Below are 27634 nucleotides of genomic sequence, written 5' to 3'. Positions count from 1 at the left end.
GTATAAACCTATGCACTTTTTGCATATATTTTATTGTTTTTACAGTGACTATGATCAGCACATTTTGCACACACCTACGTATTTATTTATTTTTATCTATTTTGTTGTTTTTTGTTTTATAACTATTCTGATGTCTGTTTTGCTTGTCTTGGGCTGGACTGCTGTAACACATCAATTTCCCTACGGGATTAATACAGTATTATCTATCTAATGTATAAATTAGTCCCTTTAATGTTAAATAGGAGTAATGATGAGTAATGAATAAAGAGAATTCACGGGTATACTTTCACTATTTTAAGAAAATACATAGTCCTCTAAAAGCCCAGAAAATGATTTCATATAGAAATTATGTGCACTGATGTAGAAAGTAGACGGACCGTGATTGCTCCTTGTTTTCCATAGAAAGGGGACGTATTATTGTGGTGCACCAGGGGAACATACAGCGGGAGACACAAATTACGAGATGAGATAAGGTAAATTTTATTTGCAGAAAGTACATGAGCATAAATAAAACCTCTCATATTTTAGCTCCGAATCACTCTTTAAGAAAGGTGTAATTTGTATTAATAAGTCTTCGTAAGGAATTATGCGTATTTCTATATACTCGTCTAACCATAAATAAATCAAATGAATAATTTTGTATTGTAAGAAACCGTTCAGCGCAAATATTTGTTGGATTTTTAATGTCCTTTTCGCATGTTTTATTTTCTCTGTTTTCATCACTGATGGTATTGTTCCAAAGTTTAGGAGGTTAATATTTACGTGATATGTAAAAAATGATCTTGTGATTAGCATTACTCCCTCCACCGAGTATGAATTTAATCCATACTTTTAACATGGCTCTTGTGGTTTCTGAAAATTGTGAAAAGCGTTGCACGTTCCACGTTAATAGGGTTTAAAGATGCAACGTTGTTATAAGACAAAAGTTTAAATAACCAAGACGCGAAGGTATTTGTGTAGCTACGGACATGAAACTGGTGCTCAGTTTAACAGGTTGTCGGCGTGCGAGAAATAACTTTTTTTTTTCGAAAAAGCATCAAATAAACGAACGCCCGCGGCCTGAACGAACTGTTGTGTCCAGTTAAGAAACAAATGCGAAAAGAGCGACGTTATCTGATGTGTTTTTGTGAGCAGTTGTCCTCGCCTTTCACCAGTGTTGTCAGATGAGTTGTGATTATTTTGGGAGGGCGGTTGGGTTTGGACCTATCGGCCCTCTAACATTCCATTTGTTACCCAAGATATGGGTCACAAAACATTTAATCAGTCAAGTGACAAAATTAATGTTTTTGTAATGTGGTAATATTAAATTAGATTAAAATATTTTATTAGCAATAACATGTTGGAAAACGTGATTATTAGAATTAATTCGGAGTTTGTTTATTTTGGGCTTACTAAAGCAATTGCTTTAACAGGGGATCTCTTGACACACAGTGTTGTTCACCCCTGATATAAGGAATGAATTTGTATTTCATTTCTGAGTAATTCTAAAGATCCCATATAAAATTATCACGTGACACAGTATGTGTTCCTGCCTTTTTGTGTGTGTTACAGTAGGCCTTTCCTGGATCATGGATTTGCCAGACATTCTACAGAGCCTTCGAATATGTGGAGGGACAGAGGGAGGGTCCCCCATCTCCTGGGATTGTCCGTCCCTCGCAGTGGTGAAGGTTCTATCCCAGATCAAGGACTTGTTCCAAGCAGAGGCCTCACCCAGAACCAAAGAGGACATCTTAAAGAGCATCCAGCATCTTCTTGCGACTGGGGACAGCCACTGGCTTTTCTCAGACTGCTGCAACAATGAAGGCACAAGTGTCAGGAGAGTGTACTTAGATCTCACCAGTGCCCTCACTCAGTATGCAGCTCTTCCACCCTGCGAGACTGACAGTGGGGAGCTGCCCACAAGCTCGTATGCCTTGATCCCTCAGAAGGCAGTAAAAGTTAGTGCCGTTCTTCTCTCCCTCATCAAGAGGCTGGAGGACAGTAAGGATTTAGTGTCCTGCAGCCGGGCTGCCACCCCAGTGAAATCACTGGCACTCAGACTGATGCCCTCCCTGTTTGTCTTTGCGGTAATACACTCTCAAGATGAGCCATGGACAAGTACCCAGTCCAAGCAAGCCGCTGGCGAACTTTTATCTGCCACTATCCAGGCTGCTGGATGTACATCTGCTGCCGAGTTGCTGTGTGGAAAGTCCAGAGATGATGATTCTGGGATTTTAGGTTCTGTTTTGGAAATGTTGAAGCCAGAACTGAAAAAGTAAGAGCTTACAGTAATGTCTGGTGGTTGTAACGGTAGCCAGTTAGATACAATCATTTAGAATTAAGTTCCCACCGTACTTGTGAACTTTTTCTTGAACTTGTCCTGAAGATGGAATTAGCTGTGTTTTTAATTTAATTGAAACCTATGAAATACTGAACAGGATGATAGAAAATGGTGACCTCGTGCAAGTATTTAATGGTCTTAATGTAAGATACTGATCATGTATAAACTACTGTATGAATATGAATATGATGTTTCTCTAAGTACTTACATTCCACACACAATTATGACCAGACACTGTATAAAAAGTGTTGAGGACCATGATTTCCCTGCATGAATATTCACTTCCTGTTCTGTGTTTTGTTTATTAAAGATACGTGCCCATAACTCATTGTGCACCATCAAATGTTCACCAAGTTCACAGGAGTCAAGCATCATGAATTTCAGGCTTTTAACCTGGTTTACAAATTGAGGCAATGGACTTCGGTCCCACCGTCTGCCTTGCGTTTCCGTGGGTCTTGGTTACAGATGTGTTGTGTGCTTTGATTAAGGGACATCTGGATGCGAAACCAGGCCACAAAGCACATCTTTTCCTGGACACTAACTCAAGTGAGTCGTCCTTGGTTGTCTGAATTCCTGGACCACGTTTTCCCCCCATCTCTGCTCTTCTCGGACGATTACAGAACAGAGAATGAAGTCCTGGGAGTCCACTGCCTACGTCACATCATCCTTAATGTGGTAGGTTTATCTGACTTTTTAAAGGGATGCCGTAGAATTGGGACCAGCATTAATCTTCCGGTTTCCGTCTGAACTGTCATTTACAGTAGCCAACTCTTAAGTTCTGAACTTGGAGCAGTGTTGGCTTTTAAGAGATTAAAAGATGCATCGTCTCAAACTAATGCCTGCTTACTGTGGTACATCAGTGCTCTAAATCCAATTCTCATTGAATGATTCTGCAGTTCCAGTTGTAAAACTGTGTTCGGATATCTCTACTTCCCCAACTTGGATTTCACCATACGCTGCATCTTGTGACTTTTGTTCCAGATCAGTGGCATTGCACAGATCAGCTGTGCCCAGGCTTCTCCCAGTTGCTGTACAAAATTGGCTAAGCACCACAGGGGTTAGAGCGGGAGTAGGTTATCAGGGCTCTGAGTGCAGGCAAGCCGTGCTGCTGATGCCCCTCTCCTCCGATCAGCGCTGAAGCTCCAGTATGGGCCAGTGTGGCCTGTAACGTGTTAAAAGAGAGCTGCCATGAAGGTGGGCGGGACAGAGAAATCTGCCTACGCTCCCTCTTTTCCCTGTGGGAAAAACTCACCACATGCCTATTTCAGCTGGGATGGGTCTAACAAAAATGAGTGGCGATTCCAACTTTAAAAGAAGAACGTAGGAGCAATTGAAACCAGTTTTACATACAGCAATTTATAGGGAGCTACAGTTGCAATTCTTCAGACCGGTTAATAAATCTTTGTCAAAAAATAAATTCATCGACGGTATAGACAACTTTTACGAACTTCAAACTGAGCACAAAATCGTGAACTTTGTGAATGTTCCGTAACCCCATGTAACCCCATGTTGTTGTAAACCCCTGGTCTTGCCACGGGTGAGAAATCTGTTTGTCTGTCTTGAAATCGAGAGCAGTATTTTTAGTGGTTAAAAGAGATGTATTCACAAGCCTCCTTCTTTACAATGTGGTTGGGCCACTTCACCTCACTGGAAATTTAAGCTGCAATTACCTGGAAATTGCACTAATTTTGTGATGTAAATCAGAGGTTTTACACGTTATTGTGTACATTTTACTTTTATTGTGGTTTAAAATGCACTCATCAATGCTGAGTCTTCATAACTTCATAACAATTTTTGTAGCAGTTCCCCTTTAAAAGCCTGTGTTATCAGTGGTTTCAAATTAGTGCTGGGCGATGTGGCCAAAAATGTGTATATATATATATCTCACAGTAAATTTTAATTTTGGACGGTAACGATATATATCACAATACAGAATTTTTCACATAATTTCAATAGAACATGCTTTAAAAGCAGTACAAGACTTGGATAGTAAGTTTTTATTTCCTGGAGTTAACTATTAGGTTATTATTAACTGTTGGTTAGCTACTGTATTGTTCTTTTAGTATTTTTGAAATTTCACATTGAACTGAAGTAGATGACGAACATTTTTATTTTGCAGAACTGAAATAATACAATAAACTTATGAACATGAATTAAATAAATATGTAATACTTGATTCGGAGTGCATTCTCGTACTTTCCTCATACTCACATACATATTTCGTCTTTAGGTGATATGAGAGGTTGATTGATTTCTTAAAAGACTTATTTCTTCCATTTCAGCCTGCTGCTGATCTACGTCAATACAACAGAGCTGAAGTATTGTACCATGCTCTCTTCAAGCATCTTTACAAGTCTGACCCGCAGCTAATAGAGGTAGGCCTAAGGAGCCAAAGTTTTCTACTAAAACAAAATAAATTAAAATATTTTTTGCAGCTGTCCATCTTTCCATTTATCTTTGGACAATACCCCACTGTAACTGTAATACAAAGCATAATCCTAATGCCACCTCTGAAGTATAGCAGGTGTTTACAGGCCCAAGGCTAGGTGTAATTACAGTAACAAAAATGCTATTGATGGATGCTGACTGCAGAAATCTGGAGAATTCAGAGGTGCCTGGAGAGTTTTTAAGTAAGGACAAATCTGATCTGCAATCTGCAGTTCATCAGAATTAATGGTCTGTTATCCTTCTTTGATGCCTTATTCCAGGCAGTCCTACCATGCTTGCTAGACCTGCTCTCTGTCCTTGAAAAACCTCCATCTAATATAGATGCCCCCAGGAAATCCAATCGCTATGATGAGGTGCTGAGGCTATTCCTCACACACATGGAGATGGAACACAAGATTGCTCTGCGCCGAGTATATGCAAGGAACCTACCTCTCTTCACCTCTAGGTAGGAAAGTGCTCTGTGACAAAAAAATGATGAGAAACCCAACTTTGATTCTTGTTTTATTCAATGTTTGTGACAAAAACACTGCAGGGCAGAGGAGTTTGTTAGCATCTAGTCTGCTGTTTGTTTCTACTAATTCCAGCATTATTGGTTTAAATCAGCTGACAGAATTACAGTGATATCATAGGCTAAGTCATGATTTAATTAGATTCAAATGTGCTGCTGTAAAAGTATTTCTAAATGGGGATGTGCCTTAAAATAATTATCACCAGGCACATGGGAAGGATAAACAGTTACATTGTGATAAAAACTTGATCACCTTTTTCTGTCTCAATGTCTGTGCTAGGCTGGGCATTGTGACTGTTCGCCACCTGAAGAGGTTGGAGAGGGTGATTGTGGGATACCTGGAGGTTTATGATGGACCAGAAGAAGAGGCGAGATTGTGTGTCCTGGAGGCCCTTGAAAGAACAATTCAACATGCTTGGCCAAGGTAAGACTTTATGCAACACAGAAATGGAGTATGTACGGGGTGGTGGCTCTGTGGTTAAAGATCTGTGCCTGTAGCTGGAAGGTTGCCGGTTCATATCCCGTGGCCGGCAGAGGAATCCTATTCCGTTGGGCCCCTGAGCAAGGCCCTTAACCCCAACTGCTCAAGGGGCTGACCCCAAGCTTCTCTCTCCCTGTCAGCGTCTGTGTGTCTCATGGAAAGCAACTTAGGGTTTACGAAAAGACAAATTCCTAATACAAGAAATTGTTCATGGCAAATGAGAGTGATCTTATATCTTATTACATTAGTTGGTATATAAATCTTTCAATGAGTATCCATCTATGAATGCAGGTCTGTGGCAAAATAATTTTAATTCTCCCTGCAGAATGAAATCCAGGATAAACGTGCTGCTTAAGACCTTGTTGAGGCTCCTCTATGATGTAGCAACAGACCTCAGCCCCACTCCACCGGCTGTAAGAGAGGAACTAATGAAGAGAGCCACACGCTGCCTCATTCTCCTGGACCACAGCTGTCAGGGCACACTAAAGGTATGGGGTTACTGTCCCTCTACTAAAAAATTCAGATCCAATACTAGAATCAGAAGGCAAGATCAGTTGTTCACATAAATGGCTCTTGATAGTAACCCCAGGTAACCACAGGTTTGTACAGACCTAATTCAATGAGGAATATTTTGATTGTTTTCTAGAAAAGCATTTATACACTAGGTTTTTAAAAAATGAATTGTGCACAGCAGCAGAATATGCTGTTGTGTGCATATTTGCACAGTTACTGCAACAGTGCCTCCTCATCTCCTGCAGCATAGTGGTAACCTGTTCCTGTCCGATTTTCCTTTAGGTCCTCCTTAAAGAGGTTGACAGCAGCTGCACACACATCCGTGTTTTGGAATGCATTGAGCAAGTTCAACAACAGGACACCCCTTTATGGGGCAACAGTCCAGCAGATTTTAATTCAGCACAACTCCTAAAGATGTAGTTGAATTCTGTCTATAAGAGTGTAACAGACTCTCCAGGTTCTTCACTTGCTGATAATCTAAAGAGACCTATAAAATCTACAGGAATTCAGCTCTCCAGGACAGAGGGATTCCAGATGGATTGTATCCAACCCTTGCAGAGAATCTTCAAAAACATGAGTCGGTTCCTTTAATGGTGGAATTGAATATTGACATAATCAGATGTTGTTGCCATACTCATCCAAGTGTAGATAATGAAGACACTCTCCACAGTCATTTTCTTACATTATGAAACATTCACTGTGCCATCTGTCCATTTAGCAAGAGTATTTCTGATTAAGGCACTGGACTTCCAAATCTGCTTTAAGCTGTAAGTCTTGAATGAGACTAAGGTGCTTTTGCCCCTTAGCAAAAGAAGAGCGCTCTTATGCTCTACTAAATATTAACGCTTCAACGCTAGAAGAGACTAAAATCATTGGAATTCCACCCAAGTTCTTAATTGAGTCTATTTATCTGTTTGTCAGGTTTTTGCAGTTGGTTCAATTATACCAGCTCAAATCTGGCTTTCAAACCACAGTTGTATCCCTTGCCTTTAAACTCAAGGATGAAGATTGTCCAAGTTATAAAAATTATACAAATTTGACATTTGAAAGGGCTGTTTATTGTTTATAAAACATTTACATACCATCTTGTGTTTCACCAATGGGACTCAGCTTATTGAGTTTTAACTGAATATGTTTTAAGCCACTGTAATGTTGCTTCCAGCATGGTTAATAAAAGTATTGTAAATTTGAAATATCTTTTCTTATTTTTGAAGATTAAAGTGATTTTTGAATTTTACATTGAAATGTTTCATTTATCCATTCTGCATTTTCAAAATGAAAATGAGGAATTATAAAATAAGCCCCCCTTGATGCTTAAAATCAACAAAGCTTTAACACAGTGGTCTCTACTGTGAATGTTATTTGTAGGATGAAATCTGGGTGGTTTGCCTACTCAATGTAATGTAATGGCCTGTATCAGAACATTCCTGGTCTTTTTAAAAAGAAATAAAACTAATATCAGAGGAATCCAAGGATGTGATCAAAATTACAGTGGCATGATTATATCCAGTTCATGTAGCTTTTGTTTCTTTGGAACTTAAAAAATCAGCTCTGTACGTTGAGGGAAAATACAACATTACTAGAGGACTGCATTTGTTTTGGAAAGGACAGCCACCCATTCCCATAATTCTTATTTTAACACAGAAAAATTGCCTCTACACTGAAAGAAATTTACTATAGTTGTTTTTGAAGTTCCAAGAATAGTTACTTTTTTTGAATTTGCTAATATTTTAAATGTCTTTTCTAAAGACTGTCGCTCATATTAAATGTTGCACACAAGGCAAGCTTGTGTAAATGTTTTGAAATTAGAATTAAACAGGGGGAAGTACCCAAATTTACACATGTCTAAGTGATGTTTTACTTTTAAGATTCTATAAAATTTACTTGTGTATAGAAAATGCATGTGTATAAACCCAGCCCCCAGTAAATGTATACTAATACTGATTTTTTTTTAAAAAAATGTTTTATGAGGATATCCAACATATCGATACAGAGAACAATCAGCCACTTGGCTAATGCAGTCCAGACATTTGAATCCGACTTTAGATGCATGTGCAGAAAAACTAGATTCAAGATTCAAGATTCTGAACACGGAAATATTATGTCAATTTCTTAAGTGATGTAGCACAACACAGGTATCGTTATTTCATGAAAGCACTTCAAAGGTCTTAAAAACATAATGTGCACAAAGAAACCAGCAATGAAGGATTGTGTTGCTCAGAGGAAATTCAGAATTCCTCCAGTCTTTCTGGTGACCTGTTGTTGAGTCTGTAGGTTTATGTGGCTTTCTCTTTGGCTGCTGGCTCAGTCTCTTTCTCATACTCTATCTCAACATAGGCCCGTTTCCTTCTGAATGGTCCTTTAAGTGGCATCTTGCCCTTTGACTTCTTACTGGCAGAAGATGTTCCCTCTGCCTCCTCTTCCAGTTCCATCTCGGACTCTTCCTCTTCACTTGACTCCTCTTCCTCCTCCTCCTCACTGCTGCCCTTAAGGTTGTTCATGTCCTGCAAGAGAATGTCAAGTTACTCACAGGTAACCCTGTCCATTCTCTTTATAGTACAATACATAGAGGAGGATCTTGTAAAGTCCCAGGAATAGACTCGCTTATATCAAATCAGTAAATTTTCAATGAAGCAACAAGTTAAACCCAGATTTGTAACCCAAGTCATATTCTTTGTATAGGAGTATTATGTACTCCAGCATTCATTCCCCATTGGAGCCCTGTGAAGCACTCTCATAGTTACGGCGTGTAATTTCAAGAAGGGGATGAAGATGAGCAATCAGGTTTGCAAGGTTCCATCATAATTACTTTCAGTCTGAAGCAGCATGTTGAGGATAACTATTAGCATGCTTAAACATCCTATGAAGACTACAGAACATCGTTAAACAACATCAAGAACCGCAGTTTCCAGGACAACACATGCTGTTCACAGACATTACTCTGTTCATCAGCAATCAGGCATCATTTCCTTTGAGGCCCATAGGCAGTAATTTTCATCTGCTCAAGATGATTGCATCTACAAAATAGCAGAAGTAGTGCCATCTGGGGGACCTACTTAAAGATGGATGTTTTTACCTCAAAATCACTCAGGTCACTTTCTTCTACTTCGTCATCTGCCACATATTCTCTCTTGCCAACATCCTGAAAAGAGAAAATTGAGAATCAATTATCCCTGATTCAAGCACTACAGAATACAATAGCGTGTAGTACTTTTAAGACACTGGAGCAAATTGCCCTATGATCTCCGCTGAAGTGAACAAGAGGAACGTGCATCTCTTCAGTCACAAAAACTTACAGCATAAAGAATCTACCTGCCTCATGCAGAATATATATAATATTTAAGGTAATAAAAGATATGTATACTATGTTTTTCTATATAGATTTACAATTTTCAGTTACTGCAAAATGTAGGACGCACATTTACTGTACATTTAATAGACTATAACAGAACAGAATTTAACATATTAAACTGTAAGAGGTTCTTGTTATTCTTTCACTCAATATAGAATACAAGTATCAGTTAAAATTAGGACAGGATTAGAACCCTCACCTTATCATCTTCTTCCTCTTCCTCCTCCTCTCCCTCCGAGGAGTCAGTCTCACTCTCTGCATCCTGTTGCTCAAGGGCTTTATCAAAAGCATGGACTGGGAAATTATAGATATCACCATACTGAAACACAAAAACAGAAGCCCAGTCACACACCCAAGACCGCCAGCACCTAGAGTTAAATATACTGTACAGAACTGTGGTGTAAATATACTGTACTTTCAGCAGCTGCAGATGATGCAGCAGAATTTCTGCTCCTGTTCCGAGTAGCAGAATTACTGAGATGCTCAAATACTCATCAACTCAAGTACTCGGATAAACAGTTAATACAAGAACTCTTAATCGTATAAAGCCTCATGAACACATTGGTCTTAAGTATAGCGTCTGCAAAAAAAAGCCACTTTCTCAGAACGTGAAATGAAACCTGATGTGAAATAGCAGCTAGTTTATATAGTATACTGATGAACTGTCAAAGCAGAACTATTTCAGTATGAATACTGCAACAAGGCATAAAAGTCAAATAACATCTATACGTGGTATTCCTTTCTTTAATCTGCATTCTTTCTTGTAGTAAAAATGTACTGCAGGTACAGTGTTTTATTCAATGCCAAATTCAACTCTACTACAAATTTAACTTAAGTTTAATGCAATCTTTTTTTAAGCTTAAGACAAGCAAATGCATTTTTCCTTACTGTTCCTTGTTTCAGTCTTTCCAGTAACTCCTTCTCTATTGCATTATCCAACTGGGCAGCAATAAGGGCTTTCTCCTACAAACACAAATCAGAAAACAAATGAATAAATTCTGGAAAAATTAAATCAGATTTTCAGTACATTGTGTGTCTTCCACGGTCACTTTGTGAGTAATTTACACTGCATCTGTAGAACTGCAATCCCCGATATAAAAATGGTCAACAAAATATCCGTTACCGTCTACTATGACATGTTTTATTCATTTGGAATCACCAAATATTTTTATTGTACAACCTGGCAATTTGGAATTTTTTTGGCCAAAAACGTTCTGGCAGCAACTCCCACATGACTTGCACAGGCCTGGCAAGTCACAGGTGTCACCATGTGCCGCCAGAAAACTAAGACGGCCCCCCATTTCACTAATCAAGACCCTGGTTTCTTTGCCAATTGTGTGCAACTACATAGAGAATCCTAGTCACAGGCAGCTTATGATACAATCCACTCACACTTGCAAAGTCTCAACTAAGACACTCATAGACTACCTAAGTTAGCTTATTAAAGAAGCTGAAGTCTAGTTCATTTATTCAAAATTACCTCTCTCCTCTTCTCCCTCCTCTCCACTTTTTTGCTGAGTGGAACAAGTTTTCTCCTAAAAAAAGAACAACGCTTAGGTTCTGCATCACACAATTTTGCCCATTAACTGCTACCACAAAACATTAGCATTGTCTTGTACCAAAATTATCATGTACAACACTGGACATACATCATACATCTAGAATGTAGTGCATTACTTGATTTCAACCACATCACATTCAATTAGGACAGGAATTTGTCTGTAGAGTTAAATCAAAGTCTATTCGATTTAAAAAAAACAAAAAAACATACTGCCGTTTGAGGGTGAGTTTGCGGATTCGGATGAGATACTGCGTGATCTTGGTAAAACGCTGTTTACATTTGTGTCGAATGAAACGTGGCCAGTAGATGAGGTTTTCGTCAATCTGTTCCAGCGCCTTCTCGTAATTCTTGCTCAGTTTTACCTGAAAAAAAAAATCAAGCTTTGAACATATAGAAGAACACAATGTATACAGTGCACATACTGTATACAACATATAAAGTATACAGATATAAGCTGTCATTCTAAATCAGGTTACCACATGACACACCATGCATAACAAATCACATAAATCAAATCAATCATCTATAAAATCACATTAGAAATATAATATGTACACACATGCAGCTACAGAAATAATAGTCTGAATCACAATTCACATTTGTTTTCTTTTTAAGTACTGGCATATTTAGCTTGCTGTTCCAGCCACTGGATAGTCTACCAACAAGTATTTAAAATCCATTTTTTAACCTTCAAGAAACAGCTGGATACGATCACTGGATCAATTATCTACCACACAGATTAGATGGCCCAAGTGGCCTTCTCTTGATTGCAACCTTTTTGTGTTATTAAACAGAGCAACCTGACAAGAGTGCTTACCTTCTCCCACATTCGAGCCGGGAATGCTGCTCTCTCAATCACCTTCATATAAAGGAAACACTGGCCTGTCATCGGAAAGATCAAACAGACGGACATGAGCGACTACGCAGGACACCACAAACAGAACAGTACTACTGTAATACAGTACAGGAGTCAAGAGTATTCTGTAGTCCTTCATTCCTGCAAAGTCATTACATGCCAATTCTTCTTGGAAAAGAAGCTCAACAGAAAAGAGAACACTTTATTTTGAAAAAACATGTGAAGTATACACCCACCAAAACCTACGAGGATAATATAAGCAACAGTGGTGTAATAAACATTTATTTATTTATTACACCAACAAATACATGAACAACAACCAAAATATATGACACTAGGTAGTCCATACGAAACGCCAAGAACAATTTATTGGATGTTCTTTATTACTAGCTTTCTTTACGATGTTTAATCCAACTAAACTGAAAGCCTCTCTTACAAGGACATGCTGACGGTATGGGCCAAATCAGACGCGAGCGAGCCTAAGCATGCTTTACACAGACTGTGTGGACACGCAAAGTGAGATCTGAACAGCATGTGTCTGATTTTGGGATAGACTTTGCGTTTGAATTAAGCAGTGAAACCAACGTACCCTTTTCTTCCCGGATAGTGGCGTACTGACTGTTTGACAGAGGGCAGGAGGAGCGATTACAGAGGCCTGTGATGTTGTATTCATTTCGGCAAAAATTCTGCGACTTGGTTCTGTACAAAAAGAAAACAAAAACAACCATATAGTGAAGTTACCAAGAAGCCATCCTTCATTTTTATTAAAATAATAAACAATTGATTTCTATTTTTTTACTAAATTGTAAAAACATTTATTTAAAGGAGCAGTTTCCAGCTTTGGGAAACCTCTGTATCGTTTGGCAATTTTTCCAGTGCTGTGCTTAAAAATAAATTCCACTAGCCTGCGATTATTTGTGACACTCTATCATTAAATATGCTTTCAGTTCAGAAATTATCCAATCTGATTTGTAACTGATTTCAATCCGTTAACAATTTCTAAGTTTCAGAAATCCCTTCATTTAAGTGTCACCTGAAATGTAATAAACTGGATTTATCAGAAGAAAGAAAAGCAGACACTGTGAAATGTATGGTGAACTATCACTGACTGGATGCTCTTTAATCCAAAATCATGGCGAATAAATTGACGAAAGACTGCTTGCAATTCTGAACACTTAAGCGGTTCCAACAATACAAATGATGGGTACTTCTGAAACTGAACTGAACTGAACTTTAACTTCAAAAAGTCACATTTCTAAACAAGCAAGCAGATCAATTCAAGGCATCAATTAATACTGGCGATTTCGAGCTCAACTAAAAGGTATAGCAGCAGAAGATAAAGAAGATATAAAGTACAATCGCCTTAATAAGAATATAGAATAAACGATACACTTACTTGACTTTGAAGGAACAGAACTGTTTGTTTCCAATAATATCCCAAATTACCTAGAAAGAGAGAAACTTTTAACTCGAATTTAATTTAAACCTCCTAGGTATTCAACTACCTGCATGTAGAATCAAAAGAAAAAGAAAAAACGGACAGTGGGGGTTTCATTCTTCTTATTAGCGCTGAGACAAGATTATATTGTGAACTACACATTTGAAACTGGCGAAATTTAAACGTGGTTTCGCTAGAAACGAACAACCCACCTCGCCACTCAATTGCAAAATGTAAACAGAATTTCTTAAAACTGTTACTTACATCGTCGTGCTGCATTTTGCCTCTCGGCGTGAAATGTCAACTTTCGGTGCTGCTGTTTTAATAAAGCGAGGGTGTTAAAACACGAGAATAAGCAGTTTTCTGAAACATGTACACGTGAAATCAGGAAGCAGACATTTTGGAAAGAGTAAGTCTCGCGAGTGCTGGTTTAAAAGATGACGTCGGTGGGACGTCATAGCCTGTGCAGAAATAGTAGGGAAGCTGAAAAGACACCAAATGGAGACGTTTTTTGGGGTGGGGGGACCCAATAGCACAGATAAATGTAATCTGAATTCACTTACTGCTCCGGAAGCCCTCTAATTCGTAGCGTTGTTAGAAAATCACTATTAAATGTATTAAAAGTAACGACACCAATTTATGGATTGTCATATTGCATAAAATAATCCGTTACTCCAACAGGCAAATTTGGCAGTCTAGTTTCACACTCAAAACCTTTTTTAGAAGAGCCTTTACTTTACTGGCTCTGTTCTTTGCCCCTCTGCTCCTACTGTATTTAGTACCACTATCTACTGTCTCCTCTGTATTTTCTTGTATATGTTTTGTTTTTATCATCCTGTAAAAGCGCTTTGATGGGCCACCTTTAAAGGCGCTGTAGAAAATAAAGTTTAGTTATTAGTTCTAAATGGTCGTAAAATAATACACGAGGTCAATTTCCACCGCGTTCAGTGTTACATTATTCCCACTCAAATACCCCTGCTTATTGCAATATTTACAACCAAATATGCAGTACATAGAAACCTCATATTGGATATTCTACCCTAGAGCAAAGTAACCAGCTTGTAAGAACCTACTCAAAACACAAAGCTCAATGTAAGTTTCTCTATTACATCATAAACTCACAAAAGAGCGAACGCAATACTCTTAAGTCCTTATAACAATGTTTTTAATATTCTTATAACACTTTTTAAAGGTTCAGGATCAGATGGGTAATGTGCAAAGCGTAACAAGAAAAAAGGCTGCACATCTCACGCAGTGCTAGCGTGAAAACCCCATTCATCATTTTCATGAACCAGAAGGATCTAAACACACCTCCCTCAACTAGAAGGTCCCTACACAGATCGTTTATCTTCTTCCTATGGTAGGTACGTATGCGTTTCAAAAGGGCTTAATATTTTAATGAACGGAAAGGGGGTGACGCGACTTAATGTTTATCCTGCGTTTCTAAATTGGAATGTTTCTACCACTTAAATATTTCTTACATTGAACCCCGCTACAACGAATTAGTTAATTTATTCAGAACTGCTACCTTCTGGGAGTTTTTCATTGGCTGATTTACATTCGGACCTTTTGGAAACGTAATGTCTGAAGTTTGGGAATAAATGTGTATGTTGGCCACATTAAATGTAATTCTCTTAGTTTTGTTTAGTTAGATGTAGCCAGAGGTAGCATATATTCTGTTTTTCTTACAAGAACTACTGCGTGTTATATTTCAATTGATCGTAGAGAGCTATCGTGTGTTTATAAAGCACACTTGAGATGCAATTTCTTCCAGTTCGAGAGCTATTTAATTACAGTCAAATTGCTCTGTTGCATGGACAACAGTGTTGTGAAGTGAGTGGGCGTAGGACAAAAACTGTCGAGAATTTCCTTCGTTCTCCATGACAACAGCAGTTAAATCCGTATGATTAAGATGAGTGTTAACATTTGTTAAACCAGGTCTGGAAACTGTATGTTTTGAGGTAGTTGCAAGTTTATTTACAACCCAATAATCACAATGCAAACAAAAGCTTACAAGTCTACTAATAATTTATCCCATTTGAACCATGCAAACTTCAATCTAAAGCACAAAGAGCCAGAGGTCTAACAATTTAAGATACAAGTTGTTTTATCTTAAACACCTGAGAGGGAGTTTTAAAGGAATGTTTTACAAAACGCTCTCTACTTCTGCACTGTAAACCACTAGCCTGTTTTTTTCCGTGTTTTATTTCAATAGAAACAAAAATACCAAATAAACTTCAACCTCCACATGAAGTATTGACAGTTCAATAAAATATATATTTTTAATTCTGTACCCCCCCAAAGAAAGTTCTGATAAAGTTCGAGTGTTGGTGATTATGCGCGCTCGCCCAGGATTCGCCGAGTCCCTGTGTGGAGTTTGTGGATGAGCAACTCTCTAGGCTTCTGACACCTACGATCTCTCTCAGGGCAACAGTTTCAGGCCTCTACCTGTGAGGCTTCTTCACACTACCAGTAGAGGGCGCACTCTCCCAGGCAGTTTAGGTGGCCAGCTGTTTCTTGGGCGACTTTTTATACCTGTGGATTTACAGGCAGTCTGCATTTGTGACTCGAGTCTCTTTGTCTGAAAATCGAGCGATCACAAACGCCTCTTCTTTCCGAGCAGCCAACTTCCACACTTCGCTACGTCATTTGCTAAACCAGGTTTAAAAAACTTCATGTGGCGTAAAAAGGGATGAAAATGAGTGTGGTACCCAATTAACCACACCCCTCCGAACATGAGGTGTGTGTGTGAAGATAGTGCTCTTCCTCAGGTTGGGACCGGGTGCGTTCAGGTGCTTTACAGTGTGGTATGAGACAGAAAAAAAAGTTTATTTGGTTCCACCAAATAAACCAGTCTAATTAAATATTTTCCGTTTGACTTAATTTTGCCTCCCACCCTTCCCCTATTATTATTTTTAAAACATATGCAATCTGACTACGCCAATAAAGGTGAGGAAACCTTTTAACCTGGTCCAGATTAGCAAAAAATAAAACGCGTTCTTTTTATTCTGCAGTGCCAGACTAATTCACAGGCAAGACACCAACATGACTTAATTAGGCATTTATTAAATTCGGACAGAACAGTGACACCAAACAACCCCAGCCTCATTAGGTGAATGGCTGTACATTAGCTTCAAGGACTACAAAATCACCCCTGAATACGAAGTATTCACTGTAAATAAGATAGTGAAACAACCCACTCTCTCCGCTTCTAAAATGCCACCCACAACAAATAAAACCCAAGCAATAAGTTACAAACCTCGACCACTAACAATTCGTCTACAGAAAAAAAACTAAATAATTAAAATTGTTTAAAAAATACACAATAACGAGCATTTAATGTAGTTCATGTGGGTAGCTGTGTTAGCATGCGTAGGCTGCAAAGGAAAAAGTAATAGGTTTTTTTCCATGCTGAAAAGAGAAGAAAGAAAACAGGGATTCAGGGATCATACCTGAAGAAGGCTCCACAACCGAAACGTTGTGTTTTCTTTCTTCTCTCTTCACACGAAATAAACCTATTACTTGTTCCAATAAAAATATGGTGATTTCAACTTCCGTACAAGAGAAAAAAGATACACGAAATGACTCAAAAGGCACTATTAATTACAGAGAACCAGAGCTGGGAGGAAAGTAAGTTTGTAAGACATCACAATTCAAATCTCTTGACAACCCGCTTTAATACTCAACTAAGAGGGAAGAAAACAAAACTCAACAATACTGTACATTAGGGTGGTTTGGAACAGATCAAGTAACAGATTAAGTTTGTATAACATAAACGTTGAAAAGATTACTCAGTGAAACCGCCTTTAAATTCCAAGGAACTGAGAAGGCGGAAACGCTACTGCGCCATCATAGCATGTTTATGTCCATTTATTATAGTAAGTAACGGTTTATTTTGAATACACATCTGTGCCAGCGATGGACTGGCGTCCTGTTCTGTCCAAGGGTTACAGTACTGCCTTCCGCCCGCTGCTTGCCGAGATAGGCTCCGACTCACCGGAGACCCTGTATTGCATAAACCGGTTAGAAAATGGATGGATGTTCACACATTTAAAGCACCAAAAAAGTAGACCAAGGCAAATGTAAAATTAGGTGCTATGGAGATGTCTTAAAATAAACTGACAGTTCAAAGATAACAAGAGAATTATCATTAGAACAATTTCTTTGGATAAGGCATGATTAATATTAACTCAAGATTTGATCTAGATCTTAAACATGCTAATAATTGTTTTGAGAATATTTTTGAAGATTTCTTCTTGCCTTTCATCATCAACGTTCAGGCAGGCCATCCCAGCGGGTTAATCCACGTAGTGGTGGTGATATGTAATATTTGCAGGATTATATAATTGTGCAGCATTAGATACGTGAAGGTTAAGATTAGGGTGCAGCAGTGATACTCGCACACCAGAACATCGAGAAAAGAGACAACTGGGCTTTTTCACAGCGGAAACCATACATTGGCCAATATGAGGAATATCACATTACTGATGTCTGAATTATTGTCTGTATTCCCCACTAAACTAAACGTTTTCATTGCAGGCATTGAACACGCGATGGCGACAGACACCGTTGGCGTTAAATAAAATCAGTTCGAGTCCAGGCTGACCTTTTTGCATTTCATTTTTTTTAACTGGAGCGATTCTTATTTCTCGATTTCTTTTCTTCCAAATTTGTGAAATTCCATTAAACCCCATACCGTTTGATAATGTAGTAGACTAATCTTTAAAGAATAGCATAGGCTGACATATTGCAATAGCCAGAAATGATGGTAATCTTTTTAAAACCTTTGGTCAAATGCAAAACTATCTTTTTAGAGTGTGCAGATTCATTGGTTACAGTGGAAGGTGATAGTGACAACAGAAGGTATACAGGAATAAAGACATGCTGTTTAAAAAAAAGTCCTTACCTCTTACCTCAGGTTTATATATTCTCCCATCCTTTCAGATGCCCATAACAAAGTTTGCAAATGGAAGGAGACAGCTTGTTCCAAACCCCCACATACCTTTGTTTAAAGAAGTACAGTAACTTTTTTGCTCAGTATTAAATGCACTTCTCTATAGTTTCAAATTGGGTTCTCCCGAGTTCATGTTGTCAATGTCCGAATAATTAAACAAGTTCCCCTTCCTCAGGATTAAAAGATGCAGGTCTTTGGAGGTTTTCAGAGTGGGATACTTCTTCGAGCTCAGGAATATGTACCCCATCATTCTTCTCTGGAGAGCTGCAATTTTTTATGACAATAATAGTACCCTGGATTTAAAATAAGGCCTTTCTAGCACATTGTACAGTTTTAACATAACCTCCTTTGATTTCAAATGTGTACTTAAAAGCTGATATGTTTTCCACATTTCCTTGAAGATTAATATGATGCATCAGGCAAGACTCCTTACATTATAAATATAAAATGGGAGAAGCTGTGTTACATGCATGTAGCAAAAGCTTTTACAAGCGCATCACACTTGTATATATTGTTGTAACAGAAAGAATAAGGTTCTGGATCCCCAGATGAACTTAAACAGATGAGTTTATTGCATGCAAGGACCAATAAAGCCGAAGTCTTGTTTCCCGCAAGAAACAACAAAACCGTAAGATTGTTCAAAGTGCCGGTACAAACTTTAGGTTAATATATCCTTTCCTTTCCACTTCTGACATCACTCGTTATTATGGTAAAGGGGGGAGGTCACATGTTTGGCCAGTTTGCAGCTTTTTGGCCAAACGGTCAGGGATTAAGTCCCCAGGGGGTTCCCTAGCTCTCCTAGCTCGCATCTGGAATCCTTATCAGTTCTCCCTTTCCTGCCATAAACCCCTGTTGCTTAGAAGTCTAATCTTCAAGCATAAGGGACTTAATTTAAACCCCATCTTTACTTTTACTTCATTATTAAACATTATCTATCAAGTGTTTGTCCTGAATTTGATCTAGATCTTATTAAATTTCCTTTGCAGCTTCTACAGTTTTTGATAATTCTCTTAATTTTTGTATCTGCGAACTTGACGTACGGTGTCCCGAGTCTAAATCATTGGTATACACAAGGAAGAGCAGTGGTCCTCCGCACATACATTTTTGAAACTTACTTTTAAAGGGCATTGTTATTCCTGCAGCTTTTACTGTATTATTTAAGCTATACTTTTGGTTTTATTTATGTTGTGATTTTTTAAACTCTCCATTCCATGCTTATTCTATTGAGCAGTTCTGAACAAAGTTAAGACATTAAACACAATAAAAGACAGTTGGTTCTCACCAATGATTTCTGCTTGAGTGCTTCATTTCATTGCCTCCTCTACCTGCATCTGCTGGGCCCTGCATAAGTAAACCCTGCAATGTGGGTTTCTAGGGAGTAAGGTGTTTGTGATCTAACTTTGTGTGAGCTGTTTCAGTTACAAGAAAGTTCAAACATCACAGTCCGATAGCTGGAATTTTAAGAATCAATTGTCCAGTTTGGGTTTGAGAAATCACTAAATTTGTAGTTCATTACAGTCATGTCTGGGTATTAAGAACCAACTGAAAAAAAGATTAAGTTTCAGTAAAAGTTTAACAGCACTGCCAATTTCCACTTTTAAATAGGAAACTGGGGATGCATTTTTAAAGAGCAAAATCTGATGAATACCAATGTGAAATGACTCAGCTTGACTTGTGCAGGGTGTTCAACTTAAATCTTAGAGACGCCAAGTACAGGTATGCATTTGAAATAAAAAGTGGAGACATTACTGTTGTAATGGACATTGGAAATTGCCCTACAATCTCTACCTAAAAGGCTTCTTAGCAGGTGTATAATCATCTTAACCATAAACGTAACAGCCTAATACCATTTCACTGACAGACAATGAAATGCAATCATTTTATTACTCACATGGAACAAGAAGACATTGACATAGCAACCTATTAAGAATGTCTGAACACTCAGATCTCCAGCAAGGTTATGCTTATGCTGAGCATTATTACAGGATTAAAAAAAAGAAAGCATGAAGCAAAAAAATAACTAAGATATGTATTTAAATTTTTGTGATTCATTTATCCATGGCAGGGGTCTAATAAAATTAGTCCTCTGCTGGCAAATATGTTAAAATATCAAAAGGAAAAATTCTTCCATTACATAGTCAGAGACCCAAGATCTGCTTCTGGCTGCAGAGAAACTGCATTTAAGTGTTAAAAGTGCCCTTAGAAGTATTACATGATTTGATAAGGCGTCTGCTAATTTGCATGCAAACCTAACAGCTTACAACTTTCTTGGAAAAGCAGGATTGCAGAAAATAAGCGGTATGGACCCCAAATTTCCACATATGGTAACATATGGGGGGCAGGCCCCGAATGACAGCCACTCTCTCATGGAAATCCTCGTGACCCAAACTTCTTTTTTTATCTTACCTGGAAAATGACAAGGTGTCCATTAACACTTTGTCCATTTTTCCATATTATGTAGGCACACCATTCACACCCCTTCTTCAACAGGCTACTGTACCCGAGCAGGTGGGTCAAGTGATGATCTCCAATTGCTCCTCTCTCATTTTCAATCTTTGGTTGATGTTTGATGTTTTCACACTGGCTTTTCCTCATGTTTGAATAAACTAGTACATTTATTCTTGGGAAACAATCCAACAATGTAAGGTCATGCCAGCAAAATGAACAAAACTAATCATCGTGCCCCTTATTTTTAGTATGCCAGTAATGATAAAAACATCAAACCCAGAGGAATGGTGCACATACTGACCAGCTGTACAGGAACACCAACATGTTCTCTTTAAAATTAGTGGAGACTACAGCATGCTGTAGCACTGTCCTTAAAATGTTCATGTTTACACCATTTTTCTTTTGCTTTACAAGCTTCGTTGCTTCCCCTGTGATTTAATTTCAAACATTTGAGACAATGTCCATTGTGAAAATCTCGTACCCAAATTTCCTGAACGCAAACTAAGTGGAAAATGTGCCTAAAATACATTTGAAATAGTGGGTAATTAGTCCTTATGCATAGTAAAATTATGCATATACTGTATGCTGCCTTGGTAAATTCTTTCATTTGCTGGATGTAAATAAGCTAAGTTATCACAAGCTAACCATTGTTAAATTACCATAGTTTCTACGTGCCTGTTTTGGAGAGCAATGAATGTTTGGAGGACTGTTTTTTTGTGACTTACCCCCCGGGTTATGAACATGTCTTTGGGCCTCATTTCATTAGAGGAAAGTTTCCTTCTGTATCAAATCTTTTTGTCTATAAACAGCATCTTAAACCAGTCAGTGGGGAGAAATAATTCATGGTGCTGCAGCTGACAAAACTAGGTCTTGCTCATTTTTGCCCTCAACATCTAAAGAGCATAGTTTTCTAGTTGACTTTGAGAACCCAGAGAATGAGTAAGGTATTCAACCCTCTGTTGCAAAAACATCCATACAACTTTTAAAAGAAGCATCTCCAAATTTGTGTTTTATTTTCACATTTACGCAATAAACAAATGCAACAACAAAGGAATAAAAGACTGTACAATTGTTATAGAAATTACTCGGGTAGTGACTCTTGCTCGACCCCGGTACACAAACAGCAGCTGAATTTAACCACTTAGAAAACGGTTGCTTCCCATTACTTCCCATTTAGAGCTCTTTTGTGGCCACCTTGGGGAAAATGAAAGCCATGTGCAATATAAATGCAGGTTAGCAATCTGAACACTTAAGAACTATCTGGCCCTATCCTGATTTCACCCATTTTTTTTCTAAAAAAAAGGCTTCAGCGTGTCTTTTTCAGCGACACAGAACATTAGGGATAAAAGCAACTCAACCTCATAGTAGTTTTCACTAGCAGAGAGACAGGATCAGATAGGCAGACAATGTGCATTACAAACCTCAGACACTTCACAAGCAGATCTCTGTCCCATCAGAGATACTTTCAAATCTCTGTTCGAAGCTATGCCACAATTACTTTTTATTTTAAATGTACTGTATATAATGTTTGTGTCATTTCCTTCCATTTTATGCCCGTTTAAATGGAATACATTTTTATAGGCACAATCCTTGGATATGACAGCAAACATAACTGACCGTCCATTTCCTTAGATTAGTGCCTGTAGACTAATGCAAAGCATTTCAACCCTGTTTGACATACATTGCAAACACTACATTTTTCAGATCAGTGGTCACTGGCTGTAGTTAAAGATATTTAGGGAAAAGGATTTCATTACAAACCATACAAAATGTAAGTTTGGCAACAATTAAAACAACTGTTAATCTCAGTAAACACCAAAATGTTACTAAGACTTAATGCACTTTTTGTTAAGTCAGTTCTGATTTAAAAAAAAAGTTCTTAGCAAGAGGTTAACAAAAGAAAAGTGATCACTTATCATGGGCTCTCTTGTCTTTAAAAAAACTGGATTGTGTAGTAATGTTGGCAGACCCCTGTCTCCAGATCAGTATAGCCCATTTCTGGTTTTCTGAAAATGAACCAGTTTCCCCATTCGACTTCAGAGCAGCACAAAGGTCTGCAGACCAGGTATGTGGTACAGATGCACAGTAAGCGCTGCTTTAAAAACCCTCCCCCCTTGCCGTTTGTTTGTCCCTGTTCCTCTTCCCCGTCTTACTGAGAGCTTTAACTGTTGTTCCTTGGCATTTTATATTTCTTTTCCGATTGCGTCCAGTGTTGCAGCCTGCTCTCTTTTTCACTTGAGCACGGTATTCTGGGGCTGACTCGTATTGTCATGCACAGGAAAGAGGTTGGCGGAGTTTTGCCTTTAATCTTACAGAGAGTGGTCTAGTGTCAGTCTGAATTCTGAAGCCCTTCACACCAGTTCATCCAGTAGTGTCCCAATGCTTTGGTGCTGCTCTGGAGGCCCAGCGATGGGTTTGTTACACATCGGACAGACACATCGCACCTCCAACCACTTTACCAAACACCTGCGAACAGAAAAATGGAACAAAATTGTTACACTGTGAACACTACTACCTCATTGCCCTAGGGTCCTGGGTTCAACTATTTTGCTGCTTGTCTATGGGGCGTTAGCACGTTTCCTGTCCTCCTGTGTTCACTGGGCACTCCCTTTTCCTCCCAAAGACAGGCAGGTTAGATTTAACTGTCCCTTTCCAGGGAAGTGGGCTTTTCCCAGTAAACAACACAGACTATGGGACTACAGGAACACAAATGAGCCTGATGGGCCAAGTTTATAAACTTTAAGGTGTCCCAATGAGCTGCTGAAGGTTGTAACAGACTCAGACACACTAAAAGGGTACAATTTGGTGAAGAGAGGTTAAAAGACACTCCTCCTTAAGACGGCCAAACATGTTTGCTTACAGTACAAGACAAAAACACTCAGGGATTAACTATGATACACATCTATATATACTGATGGAAAAAAGAAACGCAACATTTTCTGGAATGAGAATACTGTAGTTATAACTTATATACTTTCACAAAAAGTTGTCAATTTGTTTTAAGCCCTCTGACCAGCAGTATAGCTTGTGCAGTGAGGCATTGCAACTTGCCAATCACACAAAAGCTTGTTAGGTGCACTTTTACCAAACGAAGTCCAGGTGGAACAATGCCTGATCAAGTCACCTTTAAAGAGGCCATGATTCAAAGCTTTGGTCACCGCAAGAAAAAGGCCACACTTAGTTTGCTGTGCATTCCATAATGCCTCAAATGTCACCAGAAGCAAGGGAGAGGGCCATTGGCATGCTGCAGGCAGACATGTCATGTGCCAGCGTTGCCAGACACCATGGAGTAAGCTGCTCCCATCTGCAGAGAAGGTTTCAGCAGAACTTCAGGACAGATGACCGTCCAAGATCCAATCACCCTTGAGTGACCACACCAGAGCAGGACCTACACATCAGACTGGTCCATCTGAGCGATTGTTCAGATCTGCCACCTGTACTCCTACTGAAACTGCCAGCAGACACAATGCCCGTATCAGTGACAGGACAGTGAGGCTCAATACTGCTGGCCTTAGAGCAAGGCGACCTGTCAGAGGCCCTCTGCTCACACTTCCTAGACGTCACAACAACTGGCTTGGGCCAGACAGAGGCTGCGATGGACTCGTCAGCAGTGGCATCAGGTCCTCTTCAGGGATGGAGTCACTCTTCAGCCTGTTCCACGCAGTGTGGAGGAGGTGTTGTTTCTTTTTTCCCTCATCAGTATATATGCATTATATAAATGTCTATATGATGTGCACAGGACTAAAGGTTGACAATTCAACCATAAGTGATCTACAAAGTTTAGCTTTCAAAAGGTTTTATGGAATAAACTAAGTCGTCAGACTTGGCATTAATTACGTTAAGCAAAACATGCTTTTCCATTGTAGTATATTTTAAAATCATGCTACGGATGAAAATTAATTTTCTGCTCTGATCTATCGTTCCCACCTAAGCAGTGTAAACCACTCTTCAGTTCTGCAATAGCTTTGTTCCGGTTTACAGAGATTGGTCTATTCAGGTGTGTTTGGAAACATAACTTCAATGCACACATGTAAAGAATGACCTGAAAATGAAGTTTCAAGAATCTTCCAATTTTATTAAAAGTTCTGCCAGCGCTGATATGCTACTGCAGCTATCATAGAACTTGGCCAAGCATTGGCATCATGCATGCTGTCAGCCAGAACAATGATTCTGAATGTATTTATTAAAGTGAACCACTGCCGACAGACGGCAGAGATCAAGGCCTTTTTCTAGAGGCTAATTTTACTCAGTCAGACCTCTGAAGCCCATATAGTCCAAAGCGGTCATCCCTGCACATTCCGATTCGCTACTCACTTCCTGTGGAAGGCATGTTGGCATGGAGACACTCCCAGCTCATCTTTCACCTTGAAATCCTCCAGGCAAACGGCACATGTCTGCTGTGATGGCAACACCAAGAAGAGGGCGAGATATCAAACACTTGAGTAATATGAAGCTCGAGCTCAAACAGCACATAAAAACACCTCATCTCAAAGTGTGACCTTCAACTTCATGCCAGCCTGCCTTCTGACATTTGCACACTTGTCAAGCAAACAAATGCTCCAGCCTCTTCTTTAAAAGCCTAACAAAAGCAAGCAGGACCCGATTGCAAAATTACAAAGCATTCAGACCTGCGCAATATTATAGGGTTGAATGATGAGGTGTGTGAGGAGTAAGTTGCAAAGCCACACAATGGAAGTCAATTCCTCTAGATGTACTTTAGATTCTCAAACCGTGTGGGTCAAAGTTCTTACAATGCCAACATGGAAAGCAATGCCGGCCTCTCCTTATTTTTCTGATTTTATTTTGTGTTTTCCATGTGAAATACACACAACCTACTTCTCCTCAGTAGTTTTAAAAGCTTTTTATGAATAGCCTTTAAAAGAATGCTATTGAATTTCTAGCATAAACATATTTCAAGTGCGTGTGCAGAGAAGAAACCTACCCCATGCAGATTCAGCTTCTTGGCATCCCCTTTTAAAACAACCTGTGGAATGAGATGTGTTAACATGTGTTAATACAAACTGTAGAAGCACATTTTTGAGCTTAGATTTTAGAATACCACCTTGAGAAGAAGGCCTGTATCTGAGCAGGAGGAGGCTTGGAAAAAAAGAGACTACCAAATGCCTTTCTAGGAGAAAATGTGTCCCTTGTTTATATAGCCAAGATCTTAACTGCAGTATTTCAGTCAGTAGTATTTGCCATTATTACTTAGACTGAATGTCAAGAAAAAAATTCCCCACTCTGTTTTTCAGATAACTTTCTTAGGACACAAAGTAGTTCTACAGTATTGTGTAGCTATGAGGATTTGACTCCCCTCCACATCCCTTTAAAATTCCTTGTATGTCCTGTGCTGGACATTTTCAGTCTTTCATTCACTAATGTCACTGATGTCAATAGATTCCCTTGATGAAGACTCCATCAAGCTATCTGGTGACTGCCTGTTTTTTAAATCATTCCTTTGATAAAGTGAGTTCTGGCTGCTGGCAAATGCATTGATCTTTTTAGTATTCCAGGGAGAAATTCTAGTCTTCAGCAGTACAAGTCTTGTACATGCACAGGAAAGATTAAGACGCCACATCCTCCAGAAATATTCACTCAATACGTCAGACCCTTCGCATTTCCGTCTGTTTCCTTTCACACAGCAAAGGAGACCAGAAACTTCAGAACTGACAGGGCTATCACTGATAGCACCACAAACTCACAGGTGGCTGGGCTGCTGTTGCATGACAATTTGAGGAAACCCCAGCGACAGCTCAAGTCAGAACCCCAGGCTCAGCTGGCTAATGACAAATCCCCAGATAAAAGAGTCTGGGGTCTAAAATCTAACCTAGGCCATTACTAGAGAAAACAGATGCTCAATTAAGTGAACTCATGGAGAGTTAACCATTGCTAATAATCCAGGCTCCCTCTCTTGAGGGGCTCTTGCAAAGTGACGGACAAGTGCTGCTCCAGTTTATATAGAAATGGGCTGTCCCTCTTTAGAAAAGTTAAGATTCATCCTAAAAGGTGAACTTTAGAACGTTTTAAAGAATTGTGGGATAAGCTTTTGAGAGCATTAGGTTTAAAAGAGGAGCTCAGTATATACTCCTAACCCATTATATATAATTACAATATAAACCTTATGCCTTTTTTATGGTAAACGTAGCTGTGACTGTACCTGTTTTTGTTTCATTCTTCTTTTCCTTTAATTTAATTTTTCATTTCATTGCTATTCTCTTAAAAAGTGTAAATTTAATGTCTCTTCTGTGACTACTCTGTAATATTAAATAAACAAAAAGAAATGGGATGTCCCGAGTGCCTGGAGACTCCCTGCACTTTGCAAACATCTGGCCTAGACGGGTTAGGCATTTACAGCACCAGGAAAGACGTCTTGATTCTGGCTTTGGCAGGCCAGTATAAGGAGGGGGGGACTGGGTTAAGAGCAAGTCCAGTGCTGTGCTTACCTCCTTGTAGCCAAACCTCTCACTCTGGGCCTGGTGTCTCAGTTTACTGCAAAACAAGGAAAAACAAGGTCTGATTGTAATGGACAGTCTTCAGATCATAAACCACAGCTTGTCTGCAAGAGCACTCAGATCATTGACCTCAGCACTGCATTTCCTGGCCCAGCCCTGGATTATTCTGGCGATATTGTTTTCTGCAGCAGAATGCCATTGAACTATCAACTCAGCTGTGTTTACTGCGTGGGCTGTCTGGATAAACTTGTACATTCACATGTCAAAAATTGGAAAAAAAACTCAGAACGGGCTTCTCTGACA

The 27634-nt window shown here is 39.0% G+C and overlaps 3 protein-coding genes and 1 non-coding gene across 7 annotated transcripts in view; 1 reads left to right on the top strand and 3 right to left on the bottom strand.

Annotated features, from left to right (window-relative positions):
* Nucleotides 1-405: 405 nt before the first annotated feature.
* Nucleotides 406-7507, top strand: tti2 (TELO2 interacting protein 2). 2 transcript variants are annotated; one of them, XM_015340963.2, is made up of 8 exons: nt 406-473; nt 1552-2254; nt 2809-2995; nt 4603-4695; nt 5029-5213; nt 5557-5700; nt 6083-6245; nt 6553-7507. In XM_015340963.2, exons 2-8 carry the CDS (start codon nt 1569-1571, stop codon nt 6688-6690), a joined length of 1596 nt encoding a protein of 531 aa, XP_015196449.2. In that variant the 5' UTR covers nt 406-473; nt 1552-1568; the 3' UTR covers nt 6691-7507. The 2 variants fall into 2 exon arrangements, with proteins under 2 accessions (XP_015196449.2, XP_006625566.2); XM_006625503.3 differs by having other exon boundaries at nt 414-473; nt 1555-2254.
* Nucleotides 7306-14568, bottom strand: mak16 (MAK16 homolog (S. cerevisiae)). The gene is made up of 10 exons (XM_015340979.2): nt 13742-14568; nt 13436-13485; nt 12629-12738; nt 12001-12065; nt 11394-11545; nt 11103-11157; nt 10511-10585; nt 9822-9941; nt 9347-9412; nt 7306-8774 (listed from the first exon to the last, which is right to left on the bottom strand). Exons 1-10 carry the CDS (start codon nt 13754-13756, stop codon nt 8547-8549), a joined length of 936 nt encoding a protein of 311 aa, XP_015196465.1. The 5' UTR covers nt 13757-14568; the 3' UTR covers nt 7306-8546.
* Nucleotides 14569-14675: 107 nt separating this feature from the next.
* On the bottom strand, nt 14676-14778 carry LOC138226856 (small nucleolar RNA U13). The gene has a single exon (XR_011184734.1). It is a non-coding gene; the product is annotated as a small nucleolar RNA U13 (small nucleolar RNA).
* A 7081-nt stretch (nt 14779-21859) lies between these two features.
* The window catches only part of rnf122 (ring finger protein 122), a 32604-nt gene continuing 26829 nt past the window's right edge, over nt 21860-27634 (bottom strand). For 2 of the 3 annotated variants that reach the window (XM_015337316.2, XM_015337192.2), the window contains exons 3-6: nt 27323-27368; nt 25822-25863; nt 25194-25276; nt 21860-23345 (exon numbers count right to left, since the gene is read on the bottom strand). In XM_015337316.2, the coding sequence (XP_015192802.1) occupies nt 23231-23345; nt 25194-25276; nt 25822-25863; nt 27323-27368 (286 nt within the window). In that variant the 3' untranslated portion in view covers nt 21860-23230. The remainder of the gene's footprint in view (nt 23346-25193; nt 25277-25821; nt 25864-27322; nt 27369-27634) is intronic. The other variant, XM_015337255.2, reaches the window with a different exon arrangement.

This window comes from Lepisosteus oculatus, chromosome 2 (genome assembly GCF_040954835.1).
Source record: "Lepisosteus oculatus isolate fLepOcu1 chromosome 2, fLepOcu1.hap2, whole genome shotgun sequence".
NCBI classification, from domain to species: domain Eukaryota; kingdom Metazoa; phylum Chordata; class Actinopteri; order Semionotiformes; family Lepisosteidae; genus Lepisosteus; species Lepisosteus oculatus.
Note: the sequence above shows the minus strand (reverse complement) of the source record. Positions and strands in the feature narration are given on the sequence as shown.